Here is an 18,896-nt window from a genome sequence, read left to right as displayed (position 1 = left end):
GTATCTGTGTATGCATGCATTAATCCACGTGGATGAATATATAATGTACACAACTCAGCTAAAAGAGAAAAAATTTACCCGAAATATCAAATACAATTTGTTTGACAGCACACTGTGACAAATTTTTTTTGGGGGTGTTGTAGTATTTCAACATTCACTCCTTTTTATAGAATTAGAAACAAAAATATTTTAAAAAATAATAAAATCATTGCTGCAATGACGTACACAGACGGTTATTACCTTTAAACTTATCATTACGTGGTCGTCCTTTATTGGGTGAAAAAATACTGTTCTTGCTACAGTGTTTTCTCACTTTGCTTTAGTTATATGTATAATGTAATAACGGAGCATGCAAGCTAAAATTCCTCCCAATTAACAATTAATTTCTATTTTACATCAATTTAACCTTTTCTTTATATTATGAAAAAATTAGTAAAAAGTACCCTCATTTTCATTTTTATGTAAAATTACACCGTCACTTTTGAATTGTCCAAAAAAAATACCTTAACATTTTCAACTTCTACAAGTTAATACCCTCACTTTATAATTGTGCAAATATATACCTCGATTTATTAATTATTGTTAATTCATACCTTCATGAAATTAGTACTTTTAATGGGCCTATTACAACAATTAAGCCCTTTTCATTTAATTTAGTTTCTTTTGAAGATTACTTTTCATTATCATGTAGTAAAGTATTAAAATAAGGTTTGAAATTTGCAGATATTCAAAAGTAGGGGTACATATGTTGCATATCCCAATTAACAATTGAGGGTACTGGTGGTGAGAAGAAATTGAAAATGTGTTAGGGTATTATTTTGCAAAAAAAAAAAATGAGGGTATTATTTTGTAGGTTACTCTAAAAAAACATGCCTGAAAATTATATACAAGTCCCACACAAATTTTTTTTTTTTTTTTTTTTTTATTAACTCAACACAGCACACACCTTGGGGATAAAAGGAGTATCCTCGTTCTTGCACTTTGGATGGAATCCCATTCCAAAGAATCCAATTCCCATTCCCTCTGCAACAGCTTTCACCTGTAAGAAAATCACTCTATCATGATATAAATATATTACAATATATATATATATATATATATATATATATATATATAAATATATGCGTAATTGTTTGGGTTTGACCTGAAAAAGGTGAGAATCAATCTCAGCACGGACGTGATGCAAAGTTTCCACAGGAGCTCCACTATGCTCGAGTTGACCACCAGCCTCCAACGATATGTTTTGCTTTCCCTGAATTAAATTATATTTTAATTCATTTACATATGTTCTTTCAATTCCTAAATAATAATAAGGATAAATTACACTCATGTCCCCTGAACTTTTGACCATTTAACAACGTGGTCTATACTTTTATTTTTCTTACAGCGTCGCCCTTAAACTTTCATATTCTTACAAACTTAGTCATTCCGTCAAATATTTTCTATATTCCGTCTATTTTAACTTGTGTAATCGACATATTACAATTTGAATATTTAAAATTACTTATATATCCTTTATTTAATTATTTTATATTTAAAATTAATAAATTAAAATTAAACAATTTCATTTTTCATTTTGTTTGTTGTCTTTTTTAATACTTTTTTTATATATTTCCATTATACTTTTTTTTCACGATAATAGAAAATTAATAATAAATAATAATTCATTTTTACAATTCATTTTTATTAAAAATTCATATTTTACATAATTATTTTATTTTATTTATTTTTTTATATAATAAATAATAATTTTTAATAATATTAAATAATTATAAAATCAATATTTTTTTGTTATTTTAAAATTGTGTCCCTGTTTAAATAGTCACATGCCAATCACATGGGCAAAAATGAATGGATTGTTGAGAAAAATAGACGGAAGGACTAAGTTTGTAAGATTGTCAAAGTTCAAGGGTGATGCTGTAAGAAAAATAAAATAAGAACCGCGTTGTTAAATGGTCAAAAGTTCAGGGGACATTTATGTAATTTATCCTGACAATAATTATGTGGGTTTATCTATTAACCTGTTTAAGTCCTACGATGTTGTGACCGTCCATAACTCTCTCCCAACCGAACCTCTCAGCAATTGCATTTAGTAATTTTGCGATTTGCTCATAACTCATCGGATTCAAACTTCCATACTCGAACCCAAACTTCTCATGCTCAGTACCAATTCTGCATTTGTACAAAAACGGTTATATATATATATATATGTGTGTGTGTGTGTGTACTGTACAGTCTGTACTAGTATAGACTGTATATATATATATATGTGTGTGTGTGTGTGAGTGTACATACCTCCATTGATCCTTAGGCTTGCATCCAGAGGAAAGATACTGAACAAGGTCTTGTTTTGTGAGTAATTCCGTAGATACCAACGGCTGAGGATTTATTGCAACATTTAAGCGACTCAGGCGATTTCTGCTATTCACATCATCAATGTTTTGCATCGCAAAACACGTTCTGTGCTTTGAAATAGAGAAGCTTTGACTCAGAATATTCGCCATGAATATAATTGTAGTGTATATGTGTTTGAGATATATAGAGACTCAACTGTGCTTACTGTTTTTGAGTTGATTGTTCCTTGGGAAATGACGAGTCTCTTTATAGCCCGATCTGTTGAGAGAACAAATTAAACAATCATTTAGATAACTTATTTTGCATGCACTCTACCGACATAACTGTATTATACAGGAAATAACGTGGTTGATCGCATCTCTAATTAATTTGTACTTTCCTTATAATAATATATATGTGTGGACAGACGAAATTAGTACAATAATATATACAAACGAATATAGTAAAATGTGTGAATGTCTCTTTCCAACTTCTTTTCTTGTATTTAGGCATTGGAGTCGAATACGTGGGGTGATCAGCCTTATCTGTCGGTTATCAAGTAACTGCCTCTAGAACGTGTGTAGTGGGTGACTATTTCCTCGTTTAACCGTCAAAATGAGCGTTTTTACTTTAGTTTCAATTTATTTACATGTGTTTATATTTGATTTAACTAGTTTTTTACCTATCATCTTCTCTTCTTTTTGAAATTCTGCTTTATAATGTTCGTTCTTAACTTATGAACAAGTCATCATTTATCCTTAGTGAGCCCTTTGGCCTATTTGACTTGGGTTCGGCGCTGAATTTTTTATGCTTTTGGTGTCTCCGAACTTATGCTCGGACTATGCAAATTATATGAGTATATATATATATATATATATATATATATATATATATATATATATATATATATAATATATTAATTTATACTTTGCTCCACGAAAGCGACTCAAAAAAAAAAAAAACAGTGTGCCCCTACAGACGGTATTAGAGATCAAATAAGTTTGTATGTGTCGTTTATGTCTATTAAACGATAATTACGCCAAGTTGTATTTTCCTTTATTTGTTTCATTGTATTTTCCTTTATTTTCTTTATGTTTCATGGCTATATAAAGTCATTTAGTTGTACTTTTCTCATTAGTTTTGGAATAAACATTTTCACTCTCAATCATTCGAGATGAGAGTTAGTTTTCCCAATTCTCAAATCCAATTTCTATCTATCCTAACCTAGAAATGTAATATGGTATCAGAGCGAATTTCCGCATTCAATTTTCTAGGTTAGAGAAATCCACTTCGTCCTCCCCGATTTCCTCGACGATCGGAAAAGATCTCCGACGCGAGCCCGGTGGAATTTCACGAAGGTCAATTTTCTTTTACCTCCGAGTATTCCGGTTATTTGGCGCCTCTTTTTCTCGATTTCAAGTTCTTCTTACCATCGCTTCATCGGCGGAAGAAGCTTCATCGACGGAGCGCATTGGAAGTTCGGAGTGTTTTTATCAAGATTCTAGTCCGGCGAATTTCAAGCCGTTTCATCAACAAGAATCTATTTCCGGCGATTCAAGCCGTGTTAACTTTCAAGATCTCCTTCCGGCGATTTTTCGCTTTGTCAAGACTTCAAGATCTTTTTTTTTCGGCGATTCAACATCGTATCAACGGGTTCAAGATCCCAATCCGGCGAGTCCCGCCGCATCAACATTCAAGAATCTTCTTCCGGCGAGTCCCGCCGTGTCAACATTCAAGAGGCCTCTCCGGCGAATCCCGCCATGTCAAAGCTTCAAGATCTTCTCCGGCGAGTCCCGCCGTGTCCAAGTTACAAGGTTTCTTTCTCCGGCGAGTCCCGCCGTGCCAATATGATCAAGATTTTACTCCGGCAAGTTTTGTCGCGTCAAGACCCTTCTCCGCTGTTGGCGAAAAATCCCTCCCGAGTTCACCGAAACGATGTCGTACGATTATCTATTCAAGTACATCATCATCGGCGACACATGTGTAGGAAAATCTTGCCTGCTCTTGCAATTCACCGACAAGAGTTTTCAGCCGGTTCATGATCTCGCGATCGGCGTCGAGTTCGGTGCTCGGATGGTCACCATTGATGGCCGTCCCGTCAAGCTTCAGCGGTGGTTCAAGAACCAAGCACAGTCTACGACTCTGTAACCTCGCGAATCGCTCGCTCCTCCTCCGATGGCCACTCAGCGTCGGTGTTCCTCTACTCCGACTCTTTCGCGACCCCTCTCTTCGCCAATCACTTCAGAGCCAACCCTTCGCTCTCCCTGACCTGCAAAACCAGCTCTTCCTCAGCAATTTGCCCAAATGGATTTTGAATTCCAGCGAGAGTTTTTTGTTTCAGAGGCTATTCTCTCAAAGCCGACGCTCGCGACGAGATCGTCTCTTTCGCTTCTCGGTTCCCAGATTCCGACTCCGACGAAGCCATCGCACTTCTGTTGAAAGCCGATTCCGTGAGCAATATATAATCTGTTGTCTTCTGGCGCTTCGATCGCCGAGGAGAGTTGTTTAGAAGGAAGTAAGGGATTCGTGCGACAACCTTCTCTCTGCCAATCTGTTTCTGGTTTTCTCAGGCCAGACTCTCCTGAAACGACATGTAGATGAAACCCAAGTACGGGTTGTTCTCCGTCTTCGGGTCTATTCCGGAGCCGATGAGGTACTGAATGGTCTTCTCGATCTGCCTCATGTCGACGCGGCCGGAGAGGTAGGGATACTTGTTGAGCAAGTCGCCGTGGCGGTTCTCCTCGGCGGTCGAGGCGCGGGTCCAGTCGCCGTGGAGGTCATGACAAAGTTTCATATTGATGTGTTTGTTTTAAAATATACACAAAGTCAATTTTTTTTTTCTTCATTCATTCGATCGAGGTCTTCTCCGAGTTGTCTTCTCCGATATCCAAGTTCATTCCAAGATGAACTTTCGGGAAAGTTCATCTTGCGGGGGTGTATTAGAGATCAAATAAGTTTGTATGTGTCGTTTATGTCTATTAAACGATAAGTACGCCAAGTTGTATTTTCCTTTATTTGTTTCATTGTATTTTCCTTTATTTTCTTTATGTTTCATGGCTATATAAAGTCATTTAGTTGTACTTTTCTCATTAGTTTTGGAATAAACATTTTCACTCTCAATCATTCAAGATGAGAGTTAGTTTTCCCAATTCTCAAATCCAATTTATATTTATCCTAACCTAGAAATGTAATAGACGGAAAGTAAACATATGCGATAAATCTTTTATCAATTCGACTCTGATACACTAATTGTATAACTTCATAGATTAAATAGTGAAGTATATTAAGCTAGCTCTGGTTTACTTAAAAAGATTTAATCTTAATGAATTACAGTCACAACATCCACACTTAAGAAACTACAGATTTAATATTGATAAAAATAAACTAGCGTTATGGAATAGAAATTATACAAATCAACTCTTACATAGATATAATAACCTCAATACCTCACAATCCCGTGAAGTGATACGAATCCATGGAGTGATCTTCTAAACTTCGTACCCACTAAAACCCAATTTCAATATGCGTGGATTACATATTAATGATCCGCATTAATAAGAATGGTATAAAATAAAGCAGTCACAAGCAGGCAGGTATGTTTTAATTTGATCGAATATCCAAGACTAAAAGCGTATCTAAATGCAATGCAAATGCCCAATTCAAAAATTGTATAAAATAAAGCAGTCAGGCAGGTATATTTTAATTTGATCGAATATCCCAGACTAAAAGCGTATCTAAACGTCCAATTTAAAAAAGGTGATGTAGTTAAATAATCAATTTAAAGTTATGAATTTATAAAATAGTCAAATTTTGTCTTAATTTGATGAAATAGTCAAAATGTGCAGTAAATTAATTTCAAAAAATATTTGACCCGAAGAGTAATTTTTTTTAAAGTGATAAATTGCTTAAAATAATCGTCAAAAATTTTAATCTTAGCTGTCAAAAAAATTTTGAAAACGTAAATTTTAAAATGTAATCAAGTTATCTTTTTAGTGAAATTTGAGTCCAATCAAAATCGATCCAAAATGTAAGGCTTCACGAAATTGACATTCAAGAAGTTATTGGTCCGATTAAAATTGACCCATTAATTATGTCCGCTATGTCCATTTGACTCCGAGCCAGATAAGACTTAGTCCGCATACTTTTTACTCAATCATTTAAAGTAATAAAATAGCCATTTCATTTAAAATAGTGGTTTCATAAAATTATTTTGCGGAAAAATCAGACGACTTTCATATAGAAGATCTCGTGTTCGTGAGAAGCCCTTACATGGCGCATACAATCCAGTGACGATTTTACTTGGGAAATACTCGACCTATGTGTAGTTAATGAAAATTAGTCGAATAGTTTCCCATCGGTGACAGTATACCACCTCAACCTATGGTGTTCCGACCTAGTATTCCCTAAGTCCCCTGTTGGTTCATCTTTGAAGAGGCTTGAAGCTGTGAAAAGGAATGTGAAGCCATCATCTCTAATACCGATTCAGAGTAGCCTCTTTTGCTCTGATGCCCATCTTCGTTGGTAAAAAGGAAGTTCAGTGAGAAGAGCAAGAATATGGAGAAGCACAAAAATTGCCTTGAACGAGCTAAACCCTTCATTTGCCCCTCATAACTTGGAGGCTATTGATCAGGAGGCGAAGAGACCTCTCAACGAGCTCCTTAAGAAGGAGGGCACATATTTGGCGCGAATGACATTGTATTTCTTAGCTTTGAGATCGAGATCGAAACACGCAATTTTTCATTGGAAAGCTTTTCAACCAAGGAAGAAAAATCAAATTGGGTGGGGCTCTTTGACGACACCTCCTCTTAGTTCACAGATCCATTGCTGATCTAAGGTATCATTTCACAATACTTTGTCAATATCTTCTCGTCGTCTAGCTCGTCCTTGAGAAATATTGCATGCAATGGCTGCCTCACCAAAGAGTTCACCAAGGAGGTACGCTCGGCCTTCTTCAACATCGATCCGAGTAAAGCTCCCATGAAAGACAATTTTTTTGGGATACTTATTTCAAAAATATTGAAGGATCGTGGCATGGCGGTAACCAAGCTATACCGTTGCGTCCTCAACCTAAAAGCGGACCTCGGCCCTCTTAATGACATCGCTATTATGTTGATTCCCAAGTTGAAAAATCTTGTCAAGATGCAAGACATTAGGCCCATAAGAATTTGCAACGTCGTATACAAATCCATCTCGAAGTGTATCACAATTTGGTTTAGACTACAATGTAGGCAATGATTTATGAAAAAATCAAAGTGTCTTTGTGGGTGGCCATCAAATCTTCGACAATGTCATCATTAGGCCTGAAGGCATCTATACCATAAAAAGGGAAAGGTTTTGCAATGGCCAGAGTAGTGCCTTGAAGGTTGACATGTCCAAGGCCTTCAGTAAAGTAGATTGAGATTATCTTGAATCAGCCATGCTTCGCCTCAACGCCTATACCGCTCCTTGGGTTAAGCTTATCATTAGAAGTGTTCAATATATTTGCTTCTCGTTCAATATCAACGAAGTCACTAATGGCAACATCATTCCGAATAGGAGTCTACATCAAGGCGACCATCTTTCACCTCTATTTTTCCTATTATCGTCCAAAGGCCTTTCTACAATCATTCGTAGTGCCGTGATGGCAAGTGTTTTGAGAGGTATTAGATTTGGTAACCAAGGGCTCTCAATTTCATATATCTTCTTCATCGACGATAGTTAAATATTTTTCAAAGCTGCTACGAGTGAAGGGCGCGTGTCCAATGGATGCATAAACATTAATTCTCAAGCCTCGGGTCAACTTATCAACTAGGACAAATTAAAATTTTATTTTAAGAAAATATCAAGTTGGAAATGTTTTAAGAAAATATCAAGTTGGAAATGTCCAAGTTGGAAATGTCCGAAGAAATGTCCAAATTTTATATAATAAAAAAAATTACACACATTTCTTTTTTTTCTTTTTTTGAAGGAAAAAAATTACACACATTTCAATGCTAAATCTAAATGTCCCACCCATAGCTAGCATACCAAAATTTAGTATTTTAAACGTTTTTCTAAATATATAAAAAAAAAATCATTATAAAAATAGGTATTTTTTTACGGTAAAGATTTTTGTCCCGACTCACGACTTCAATAATAAAAAGCCTAAAACCTGTTTAAAATTGTACACGTGTCAGGCAGTGTATGGATAGTAAAAAATCGTGAATTGTGTCAGATAGCAGCACTCATTTTTTTATTTCGCTTTAGGCCTCACTTTCGGTTAAGCCGGCCCTACGAATAGGTCTAGAGGTGGTCTCGGAGAAGTTTTCCGCTCCGGTTTTGACATGTTTTTGGTGCCTTTATTGACCCTTTCTTCGGCACTCTTAGTCAGCTGACCGTCGAGGCTATGGCGATCAAACGTGCTCTAGAAGAAGTTCGGCTTGATCGCGATCCTAATTCAGACAGACAACGAAGCTCTGCCTTGGATGCTCTACTCTTCTTTGATGGTGGCGACATTCTTTCTCTTGTAATCGGCTTCATTTCCTTCTTTATTTTTTTTTTTGTTTCCAGGCAATATATAACTACGTGGTCCATAATTTAGGAAGACTGATAATCATCAGCAGTCAGCAAACCGCTGATGTGAGAAAACAGTAGGACACCTGACATGCGAGACACCCACACTCTCTCTCACATTAGCGGTTGGTTGACCGCTAATTATCATTTTTTATCATTTAGCCAATTACACTTGAATTTTTGATGTGAACACTTTCTTTTTGTTCATGTGGAAGGATATTTTAGCGGATACGCGCAACCCACGTCGTCCTGATATGTTCCTCAAAAAGAAAAGAAAAAAAATCACAAAAAAGTAACATGAATAATAAAAGCAGACAATTTTAATAACTACTATCAAATCCGGCCAATAATTTAATCTCATAATTTAATGTGATCCGCATAATTTAGCACACATGCATGTGACACGTACATACATTAAATAAATAAATATAAAAGATCCGCATATTTCCTACCGATTCCTCATTAATCAAAACGAAATAAACAAATGATTTAGTTCGGAATGCATTATTTGATGCCTCGCGTTTCATGTTCTTGGAAAGCATGGTAGGTGGAGTTGAAATATCCACACATTATCAATATTTTATGCGCATTAGTAAGTCTTAAACTTAATCTCGTTATTTATTTTTTTTTTTTTTTGTACACTTTTGATAATTTTACTATAGCTTCAGTCAAATAACCTATTTAAAATAAATACAAATTCTAGTTACTAGCTAAAGAGTCCTTTTTTTTGTTTTTTTACTTTGCTAGAGATGAAACTTGCTTCATTTTTAATTTTAATTCAAGTAATTAGTTCCAAATTTGAAAGCTAGCCGCTGTAGATTTAAGGAGTGCTAATGGAAAGAGAAGAAAAAAAAATTAAAATAACGCATTAACTTATACGAATAGAAAAATCATACACTTCAACCACTATGGAGTCATTCAATTATTTGATGAACGTCGGGCCACACAAAAAGCATGTGTTATTTAAAAGATCCCCATATTTCCTGCCAAATCCTCATCAATTAAAAAAATAATGTTTCAATTATTTGTGGAAAATCGGGTGCAATATTTTTTTTTCAATATTTATGCCTTGGATTTCATGTTTTTTGGAAAGCAGCGTAGATGGAGATCGATTGGAGAATCCTACGGTCAGTCAGCGCTTGTGAAGCTAAAACATGCAGAAAAATGATAATGATAGCTTAGAAACCAGATGAGCTGTACCTGTTTGTATATATATTTAAATAAGAGAGCGTAAATCATGACAGCAGAGAGCCATGTACATACGTAGCTGTAGATTTGAACAACCAACCCGAATCTTTTTGGGATTTTACTAATCAATTTAGTAATATTTTACAAAAATATACTAAATTCATGTTCATCTACCAAAATCAACTAATTAAACCAAAGATTTAAATACCGTTACCGTTACCGTTACGAGGTTCAGAATTTACTGATAACCGCTGGTATCGTAAAGGAATACCGAGGAAAGCAGAAAAAAAAAAAAAAAGGGAAACCGATACCGTTGAACTTACAGTTACCGTTGAGGAATACCGTCAAATACCGTTCCGAGAGGAATCCAGAAAAGAAATATACAAAAAACATACAAAGTACGTAAGATAAAATTCATAAAATTAAACATAGTGTACAATGTTTCAATACATTACCAGATTACAAACACAACAAAAACTAAGTTCAATAGTACAAACCAAAATGATAAAGTTCAACACAATCCACCAAATACCATAGTTCAAATTCAACATAAAAGAAATAAAAAAGACTACTCTGGATAGCGACCATATGCAACGGTCATACAGTAATCATATCAACTCATGTAATGAGCATGTGCACGAAGTACCTGTCCAAGTGATAGTCGTACTCATATTGAGTTGCAACAACATACATGGAGTAGAGGGGATAATCTGGAAATGGTCGCACCATGTCGGAAGCTAGAGTTGTTGGTGGATAGTAGTCCTGGTTGTAACTGGAAGACCCGTCATCATACGAGGACTCCGTGCCTTGAGGACCAATTGATACCGATCCAAAGTTGTAGGACAAATCATCAACGTCATTGCTAGACGTAAATGACATGACATCATTCATACATTCGCGCTCGTATCCTGAATAAAAAAAAAGGCAGGGTGATAAAGGCGATCATAATATTCTTCCGATGGTGCGTATCCAAATTGAGCACCTCCGACATTACCACATGAACCTCCAGCACGGGCGTACAATACTTCCTAGCTGGGTCGGGGGCCGACATTCTTGTAACCTATAAATTAAGTACTGAAACTAACAATCATCAACATAGTCACCTTTACTAAATTAAATTAGACTAACAGTCATGAATCATATTCACAAACTCTAACATATTCACGGATCTAATGTTCTAAACTAACATATTCCCGGATCTAAATGAAAATTGAAAATAATTCATAAGAACTTCGGAATAAAACAATAATGGTTTTAAATATATGATTTTAACCATAATCATAATCACAAACTAACAATAAATTCAAAGATTATTTTGGATTAATAAAAAAAATTAGAAAACATGAACACAAAGTCTAACATATTCCCGGATGTAAAATAAAATTGAAAACAAATCATAAGAAATTCGGAATAAATCAATAACCAAGTTCAACATAACCATAATCATCACAAACTAACTAAAAAATAACAAAAGAATTCGTATTAATAAAAAAAATAGAAAACATGAACACAAACTCAAAATCGACACTAGATTCATGTTCACAACTATCAATTTATACTTAATCTTCAAGAATTATCAAGAAATTTAAAAAAAAAACTCAAAATCATCAAAATACAAATTCACGTCGGGAAGCTCACCAATACTAGTGCCTTCCGGTGGGATCTGGAGAAGTTTGGCCTTCTGAGCGTCGGAAAGCTGGCGGGAAGCTCGAAATGTGGCGGAATTGCAGAAGATTTGCACTGGATCGCAGCGGTTTTCCTCGGAATCACCGGAAACTTCCGATTTTGGTCATTTTGGTGCCGGACTCTTCAAAAAATGGGAATCGGACTGGTTCCCGTCCGGTTTCCTCGGAATTTAAATCCATGAATTAAACATACCCGCAAGCATCTGTCTTAAGTGGAATTACCTTTTACTTGTGCGGTCATTTCGTTAAAACATGAGTTTAATTCTCAGATGTAACAATTTGTCTTCGTTACATGAAGTTTAACGATTTTTTTTAATTAGAACTTAAATGATCCATGTAATCAATATATAATGTAAAAAGATAGCAAAAAAAAAACGTATAAATTTTACAGGATCGATCACAAAATACATAATTTTGTGACGGACCGATTTTAAACTTTTGTGAAAAAACGATCTTGAGTATTTTTATAAAAAATTAATTCTATTTTTTCGATTTTAGTAATAGAATATTCAAATTTTAAATTCTGGTAAAGCGACATGAGTTTAGTAATATTTATATCAAAATTCCAATTTTTTTCTAACCAATATTTTATTTCCACCCACCTTCAAAATTTATAGGGATTTTGACATATATAATAGTAAAAACAAGTGGCCTTTATACATTTGACCAAAACTCAAAATTTGACATTTTCATTTTGCAAAAATATTCTCAAGTATTCTCTCCTCATTTTTCCTTTATTTTCATTTTTTTCTCTTACCAAAATTTTCCCTCTTGTCGAAGCCCCTCCCAGCTTTGCCTCCACGTCCTCGTCATCTCCGTGGGGCTCGATGGTAAGCCGACAATCCTTGTCACCGATAAGCTCGGTGAGGCTCGGATCAGCCTTATGAAATACTTTGCGAACATCGATAGTTCGTACATCACGTCCTAATTTCGCAGCGGGACCAAAATAATTGTGTTCTTTTTCTTGATAGTTTGAGGAGGAGGATCTACAACGGACGAGGCACAGAGCATGTGACAGCGGTGGTAAGGTTGCAAATCGACCAATCTGGACATTATGATTTTTTTCAAAATTTTATGAAGAGTATAACAGTCTTTTTGGGAATGTTGGAGGGGTATTATAGTATTACCCTCAAGAGTATTATTGTAATTACCTGAAAAATAACATTAAACAAAAAATATAAAGTCATAATCAATTATAAGATTAGTTGCTAACCTTTATAAGCAACAACATTCAACTTATCCATAGTCATCTGCATTAACTTAGATTATATTTCTACATCTGATGTGACAAAGATATAAGTCTCGGGTGGAGCGCTTAAACTGGTCAATGATTAGTCTATGCATGAGTAGCTAGACAGGAAATACATATGCAACTCGATGCATTTTGTATGGGTTATCATACATGACCTAGACAGGTTGAAGTTAAGTGCATTGTTTAAGCGACCATTACGATGAGACGTATCTTAATCACAAATGATGGTCACAGTATGCATCAACCTAAATCTTGAGGTGCTCTTGAAAATTAGGGTTGTACACTCGGCTCTTTGATTCATTCGTTCACAGCTACACTGATGCTTATATACTTATATTTTGGGAGACCGGGGTATAATCAATGATGTTAATGAAAAGATAATCAGTGTGGCGTGGCAAGAAAGCATCACGTCGCAATCGTTGTTGTCGTCATACTGCATGAAACGACGAGAATAAAGCCGCATACGGTGTTACCAGGTGACACAGAGTGGTAGGCAGTTGACTTGCGGAGTGCGGCTAACTGGTGTTTTAGGCAAATCATAATTTCTTACTCAGATGTCTAATTTTACATATAAATATGCATATGGAAAGTTTGATGGTCTATTCAATGCTTCAAGAAAATCAACTAAAATCTTCAATTCAAAACCTCAAAAATATATTAAAAAAAACGCCACTTTACTTGTTTGATCTTTGTCTCAAAAGGCCTTTCAATCGTCCTAAGTTACTCCGAATTCGCTCCAAAAATATATTCGCACTAAAAATCTGAAATCTAATCAAAACTACAAAATAATATTATAACGCATGAGAACTTGCTTTGATTCAAGCGTAGAAATAAGTGGTTGAGAGCAAAATTAGATATCAAAAAGCCTAAGTAGGATGTCTGTGAGTGGTATACTTTTATTTGAAATAGAATTTTAGGTTTCAAAATTAATATGTGTATTCATCAATTTAGGGCATTGTAGATATTTTATCAAGTTGTTTTCAAAAATACATGTGATTACTAATAATAGTTTATGTATTAAAAAATAAAATTATAGTAATTTCCATGCAAATAGAAACTAGGCTTGATATACTATACACTTGCATTATAAAAGATAAAAATATATATAAAAAAATAATAATAAGAATAAAAGACACCACCGGTATTGAATTTTGTAGAGTTGCTACATTTCAATGTCGTTTTTCATTCAGATGTCGTAAAACGAATTCAAAATTCAAATATGCTCTTCTAGGGCCAAGAAACTCGTACAAATAAATAAAAATTATAATTTTCATGCATAGAGAAACTAGTCTTGATGAAGTCATAATGAAAGCAACCATATATCTTACCTTTGGCAGGGATATATTATTCGAAATACTCAATTACACTAGAATAAGTAAATAACTCTAAAAGACACACTGGATAATATATTATCAAGTTTCCTTTAAGCTACCTTCTTAATGTCGTTTTTTCATTCAGATTGTGGTGACAAATTTAAATATATCCCTACTATATATATTTACTTAAAAAATGTGTACGATAACAACATTAATTTATTGAATCATGTGATCCATCGTAAGCCCCGGAACTCCGTCGTTCCTCGCCGGATTATTCTTCCCTCCAAGGAGCCTCGCCGGATTCCCCACGGCGGTGGTCCACGCCGGAACGTCCTTCAGCACCACCGAACCCGCTCCGATCTTCGATCCCTCGCCGATCCTTATATTCCCCAGAATACAGCTCCCGGCTCCGATCAAAACTCCGTCGCCGATTTTCGGATGCCGATCGCCGCCGGATTTTCCGGTCCCGCCCAGCGTCACGTTGTGGAGGATCGACACGTTGTCTCCGATCACCGCCGTCTCTCCGACCACCACTCCGGTGCCGTGATCGAGAAGGACTCCGAGGCCGACTCTCGCGCCGGGATGGATATCCACCGAGAAGACTTCGGAGACCCGGCTCTGGATGGTCAACGCCAGCACTCGCCGGCCGTTTGACCAGAGCCGGTGAGAGACCCGGTGAGCCTGAACGGCGAGGAAGCCTTTGAAGCTGAGAAGGCACTGAGCGTAGCTTATACACGCCGGATCTCTCTCTCTCGCCGCCCTAAGGTCTGACCGTACGGCCGCGGCGATCTCCGAATCTTGCTCTCCGGCGAAGATCTCGTACAGCGATTGGCTAGGGATCGACGAGCTTCCGAGCCGGACCGAGAGCTGGTTCGCCAGCGCCGATTCAAGAGAGGCGTAAGAGAGGATCGAATCGTAATAGTAGGGTTTCAGAACCGGCTCCGAATCGGAACCCAAAATTGCCTCCGACCTAATTACGCGCCAAATCTCGTCATGGCGGTTGTGGCGGTCGTATATTCCGATAGGCTTCTTCGCCGTCGCTAAGTCGTGGAAGGCTGTCGCCGACGATTTCGGGACCTGGTCGGAGAATTTCCGGCGACTGAGCTTAAAGAAGTTGAGGCCGGCGATGGGTGGTACTCCCAGTTGAGGTCTGTTAGGGTCGCCGGAGAAGGGGCTGGGCTGGGCGGCGCCGATGATACAGGTCGTCATTGGAAGAAAAAGAATAATTGAGTTCTTAATGATTAATATACAACACACATACAATATATCTATACAAATACTTCAGAGAAGAAGTGAAGTAGTGAAGAAGAGAAGAGATTGACTTATTTATTACAAAACTTATTTGCTTTTATATAAACAATATTTTGTTAAATTATTAACTTTTTTTTTTTTTGGTGCTCTAACCTAACTAATATAGATTAAAAATTAAAATTCGACAAAACGGAGTTATGCATATTTTTAAATTTGGTGAATAGGGCACAAAATATATGTTTAATTTATAGAATTGTAGACACTTATTTGAATAGACATTAATAGTTTAACTTGTATTCAAATTTCTTGCTTATCTTCTGTTCTATTTTTCTTTTTCTCAATTGATACGACAGTCATTTCAATTTTCATCTTCGCTGTTGTTTTTCATCATGAGATATGTTGTCCATAGTGGAATATTAAAAGAGTTTGGTTAACAAAAATATATTTATAAGTTAATTTTGTAATGGTATCTAAAATAATAATTATCTTATCAACAATAATCATAACAATCGTTAATTTTGTTAACGATAACCATAACAATAAATCTTATGAAGAATAACAAAAATAATAGTTAATCTTATTACCGGTAACAAATCAATAGTTAATCTTATTACCGGTAACAAAACCAATAATTAATCTTATTAACTATAACAAAAATAATAGTTATATTGATGTCATTAAATGTAAGGATTTGTTTAGAGAAAGGTAAATGCTGACGGTAACAATAACAATTATTAATCTTATTAAAAAAAATTTGGCCCAAATTTTTTTTTGGCTCTTCCTCTTTTTAAATTCTAGGCCAGTCTCAATATATATTCATGAATGTGCATTTACGTATGCCTTTGCTTATGTCTTTGTGTATGTATATATATTAAATTCATGCAAAATACTAAAGTATACATAGATATATACATATATATATATATGTATTTATTTATATATGATTTTTGTTTATGGAGTGTCTTTTTTTGTTTTAGGGGTGTCGTTTTATATTGTGAAAACGACGGTACAACATTTACAAAAATTGCATTTTAATATCGTTATTCTCCTACGAAACAACCACAACGAAACCCTAGATAACGTAGCTCAAGATCCAATTTTCGTAAAACATGTACACTTATCAGAAATCCACAGAGATTAAAATTCAAAATGTTGGAATTGAGATTTTTTTTTTTTTTTTTTTTTGGCACTGTGGAGAAGAGCTTGGTAGCAAAAAAAATAAAAACACAAATGTATACGTGGCGGATCTCCGAGCGAAAACGTGGTGGAATTGGATCAGCTTCCACGGTGGAGCGACACAAAGCACCGGTCTACGATGGCGGCGGAGCTCGCCGGAGGAGAAGCCTCGTCGTTCTCGAAATAGAAAGACTTCGTTCACGAATGCTGTAATCGTGAAAATGTGTGGGTTTGGATATTTTTATTAAAGGGTATAATTGGAATATTATAAGGTTGGTTGCTCAAATTGGGTATTCTCTTAAACACACTAATAGTTTAACTATAATTTTAATCGCATGAGTTGAATGGGCTAAATTCGTAGTCCGCCCTAAATAAAATTGGTGTAATTTGGGCAAGTGTTAACGGAAAAATTGAAGTTTTGTTCCATATTGAGTAACAAGTCGAACCCAAATTATGTGTTCCACAACTTGTGTGTTGACGAATTTTTCTTTCTTCTATCAAGCCTTATTTATTTTTTTCAAGATCTAAGCAAGAAACATATTTTACTTAGCCCAAATTTATTTATTTGATTCTTATATTTATATTAAAGTAGAATCATAGCGGATTGCATTTTGTTAGTTAGAATAATATAAAATTATAACTCATTATATTCTATATGATTAGAGCATTATAGTATCTTAATTAAAATATATAAATCTTATGTTTTAAATACAAATGTATTCAAGAAAATATTTTAGCCAAACCAAATCAAATTTGTAGATAATCTTTTGTTTTATTCTACTAAATTTCAAGTTACATATAAGCCCTAAGCTCCATCTAGCATAAGACTTTCACTAATCCCAATCAATATTTGATTTAACTATTAGGTGAACAAGCATTTACTCTCTAACATGAAAGCTGGATCCTATATGATGTCCTTTTCATCACCTTTCATGTCTCGAACTCCTAAAACTTATAGTATATAAGCATTCGTAAGAACTAATTAATCAAAGAGTCTTGAGATATGATATTGATAACCACTTTAAGATTTAGATCAATTTTCATATAGACATGATTATGTTTGATACGTGTGTCTACATATGTTGTAGCGTTCCTTCAAAAGCACATTTTTAATCAAGTTTGTGTCCAAGTCGTGTACAAACTATATCCACAAGATACTCTTATTTAGTGAATGTACACTTCGTGTTCCACATGTGATTTTTGAATCTAGCTACTCATGCGTAGATTAATTATCACTGACTAAATTTAAGTCTTCTACCTTGATTAGATGTTTCATATACTTTATAATAATCTCATTCAAGTTACCGCGAGGCTATGGATATGATGAATGTTGTTATTCCTTTCTTTGTAAAAAAAGTATTTTGTTTGCATTTATAATAATGCTTAGCTTATTCTATTTAAATTAACAATCTTTGATAAATTACAATAATATTTTTATGTGGGCAATTCTCCTAACATAGAACGAATGGTATATATGATTTTTAAATGGCAACGGTACCAAAATTCATGTACGGCTCTAATATAGAGCCGTAAGTTTCTCATCCATATCAATCTGCCAAAGAGGATTGCGATTTTTTTACACCCTCTCTATAAAATACGTAAAAGAAGCAAAAGATGTGGAAAGGGAACAATAAACAAAATAGGGGGCTATGTAAGGGGGTGGTTCTAGGGGCGGAGGCTATGGTGCTGCACCTCGGGCTCTCACCCCAAGTAGCGGAAGCTTCGGCAGTCTTTCATGGTTTGCTTTTTGCGTTGGATAAGGGATGGTCTCGGATCGTTATCCAGTCCGACTGCATGGAAGTGATTTCGGCTATTCAGAATCGCGGCGCAAGGGCTACGGAGCTAGGTACGATTTTGAATGATATTTATATTCTCGTTTCTAGATTTGAGAACATTTCGTTTACCTTTCATCCTCGTGGTTGTAATAAGGTTGCCCATGTTTTAGCTAGTTATGCGTGTAATTTTGATTCGGGCGCCAGTTGGTCGAATTCGGCTCCTCCGTGTGTGTTGCACGAAGCTGAAAACGACCTTCGTGGTATTAGTCCTTGATGTAACCACGGTTTTCCTCCGCCATTTAAGTGAGGGCTTATTAATATTTTTTCCCGTGGTGCCGACCACGTTTCAAAATTAAAAAAAAAAAAAAAAGTTCGATAACTGATACGC

General features: G+C 35.4%; 1 protein-coding gene and 1 pseudogene across 1 annotated transcript in view; both read right to left on the bottom strand.

Moving 5' to 3' along the window:
* LOC149405695 (glutamate--cysteine ligase, chloroplastic-like) overlaps window positions 1-2,504 on the bottom strand; it is a 10,531-nt gene extending 8,027 nt beyond the window's left edge. Inside the window, exons 1-4 of the mRNA XM_089607860.1 lie at window positions 2,296-2,504; window positions 2,022-2,172; window positions 1,145-1,252; window positions 947-1,039 (exon numbers count right to left, since the gene is read on the bottom strand). Of these exons, the coding sequence (XP_089463986.1) occupies window positions 947-1,039; window positions 1,145-1,252; window positions 2,022-2,172; window positions 2,296-2,504 (561 nt within the window). The remainder of the gene's footprint in view (window positions 1-946; window positions 1,040-1,144; window positions 1,253-2,021; window positions 2,173-2,295) is intronic.
* Window positions 2,505-14,522: 12,018 nt separating this feature from the next.
* Window positions 14,523-15,515, bottom strand: LOC149405694 (serine acetyltransferase 1, chloroplastic pseudogene; annotated as a pseudogene).
* Window positions 15,516-18,896: the final 3,381 nt, after the last annotated feature.

The sequence above is a fragment of the Urtica dioica genome, chromosome 2 (assembly GCF_054948205.1).
Source record: "Urtica dioica subsp. dioica isolate 48M chromosome 2, U.dioica_male_clone48M_v1_H2, whole genome shotgun sequence".
In the NCBI taxonomy this organism is placed as follows: domain Eukaryota; kingdom Viridiplantae; phylum Streptophyta; class Magnoliopsida; order Rosales; family Urticaceae; genus Urtica; species Urtica dioica.
Note: the sequence above shows the minus strand (reverse complement) of the source record. Positions and strands in the feature narration are given on the sequence as shown.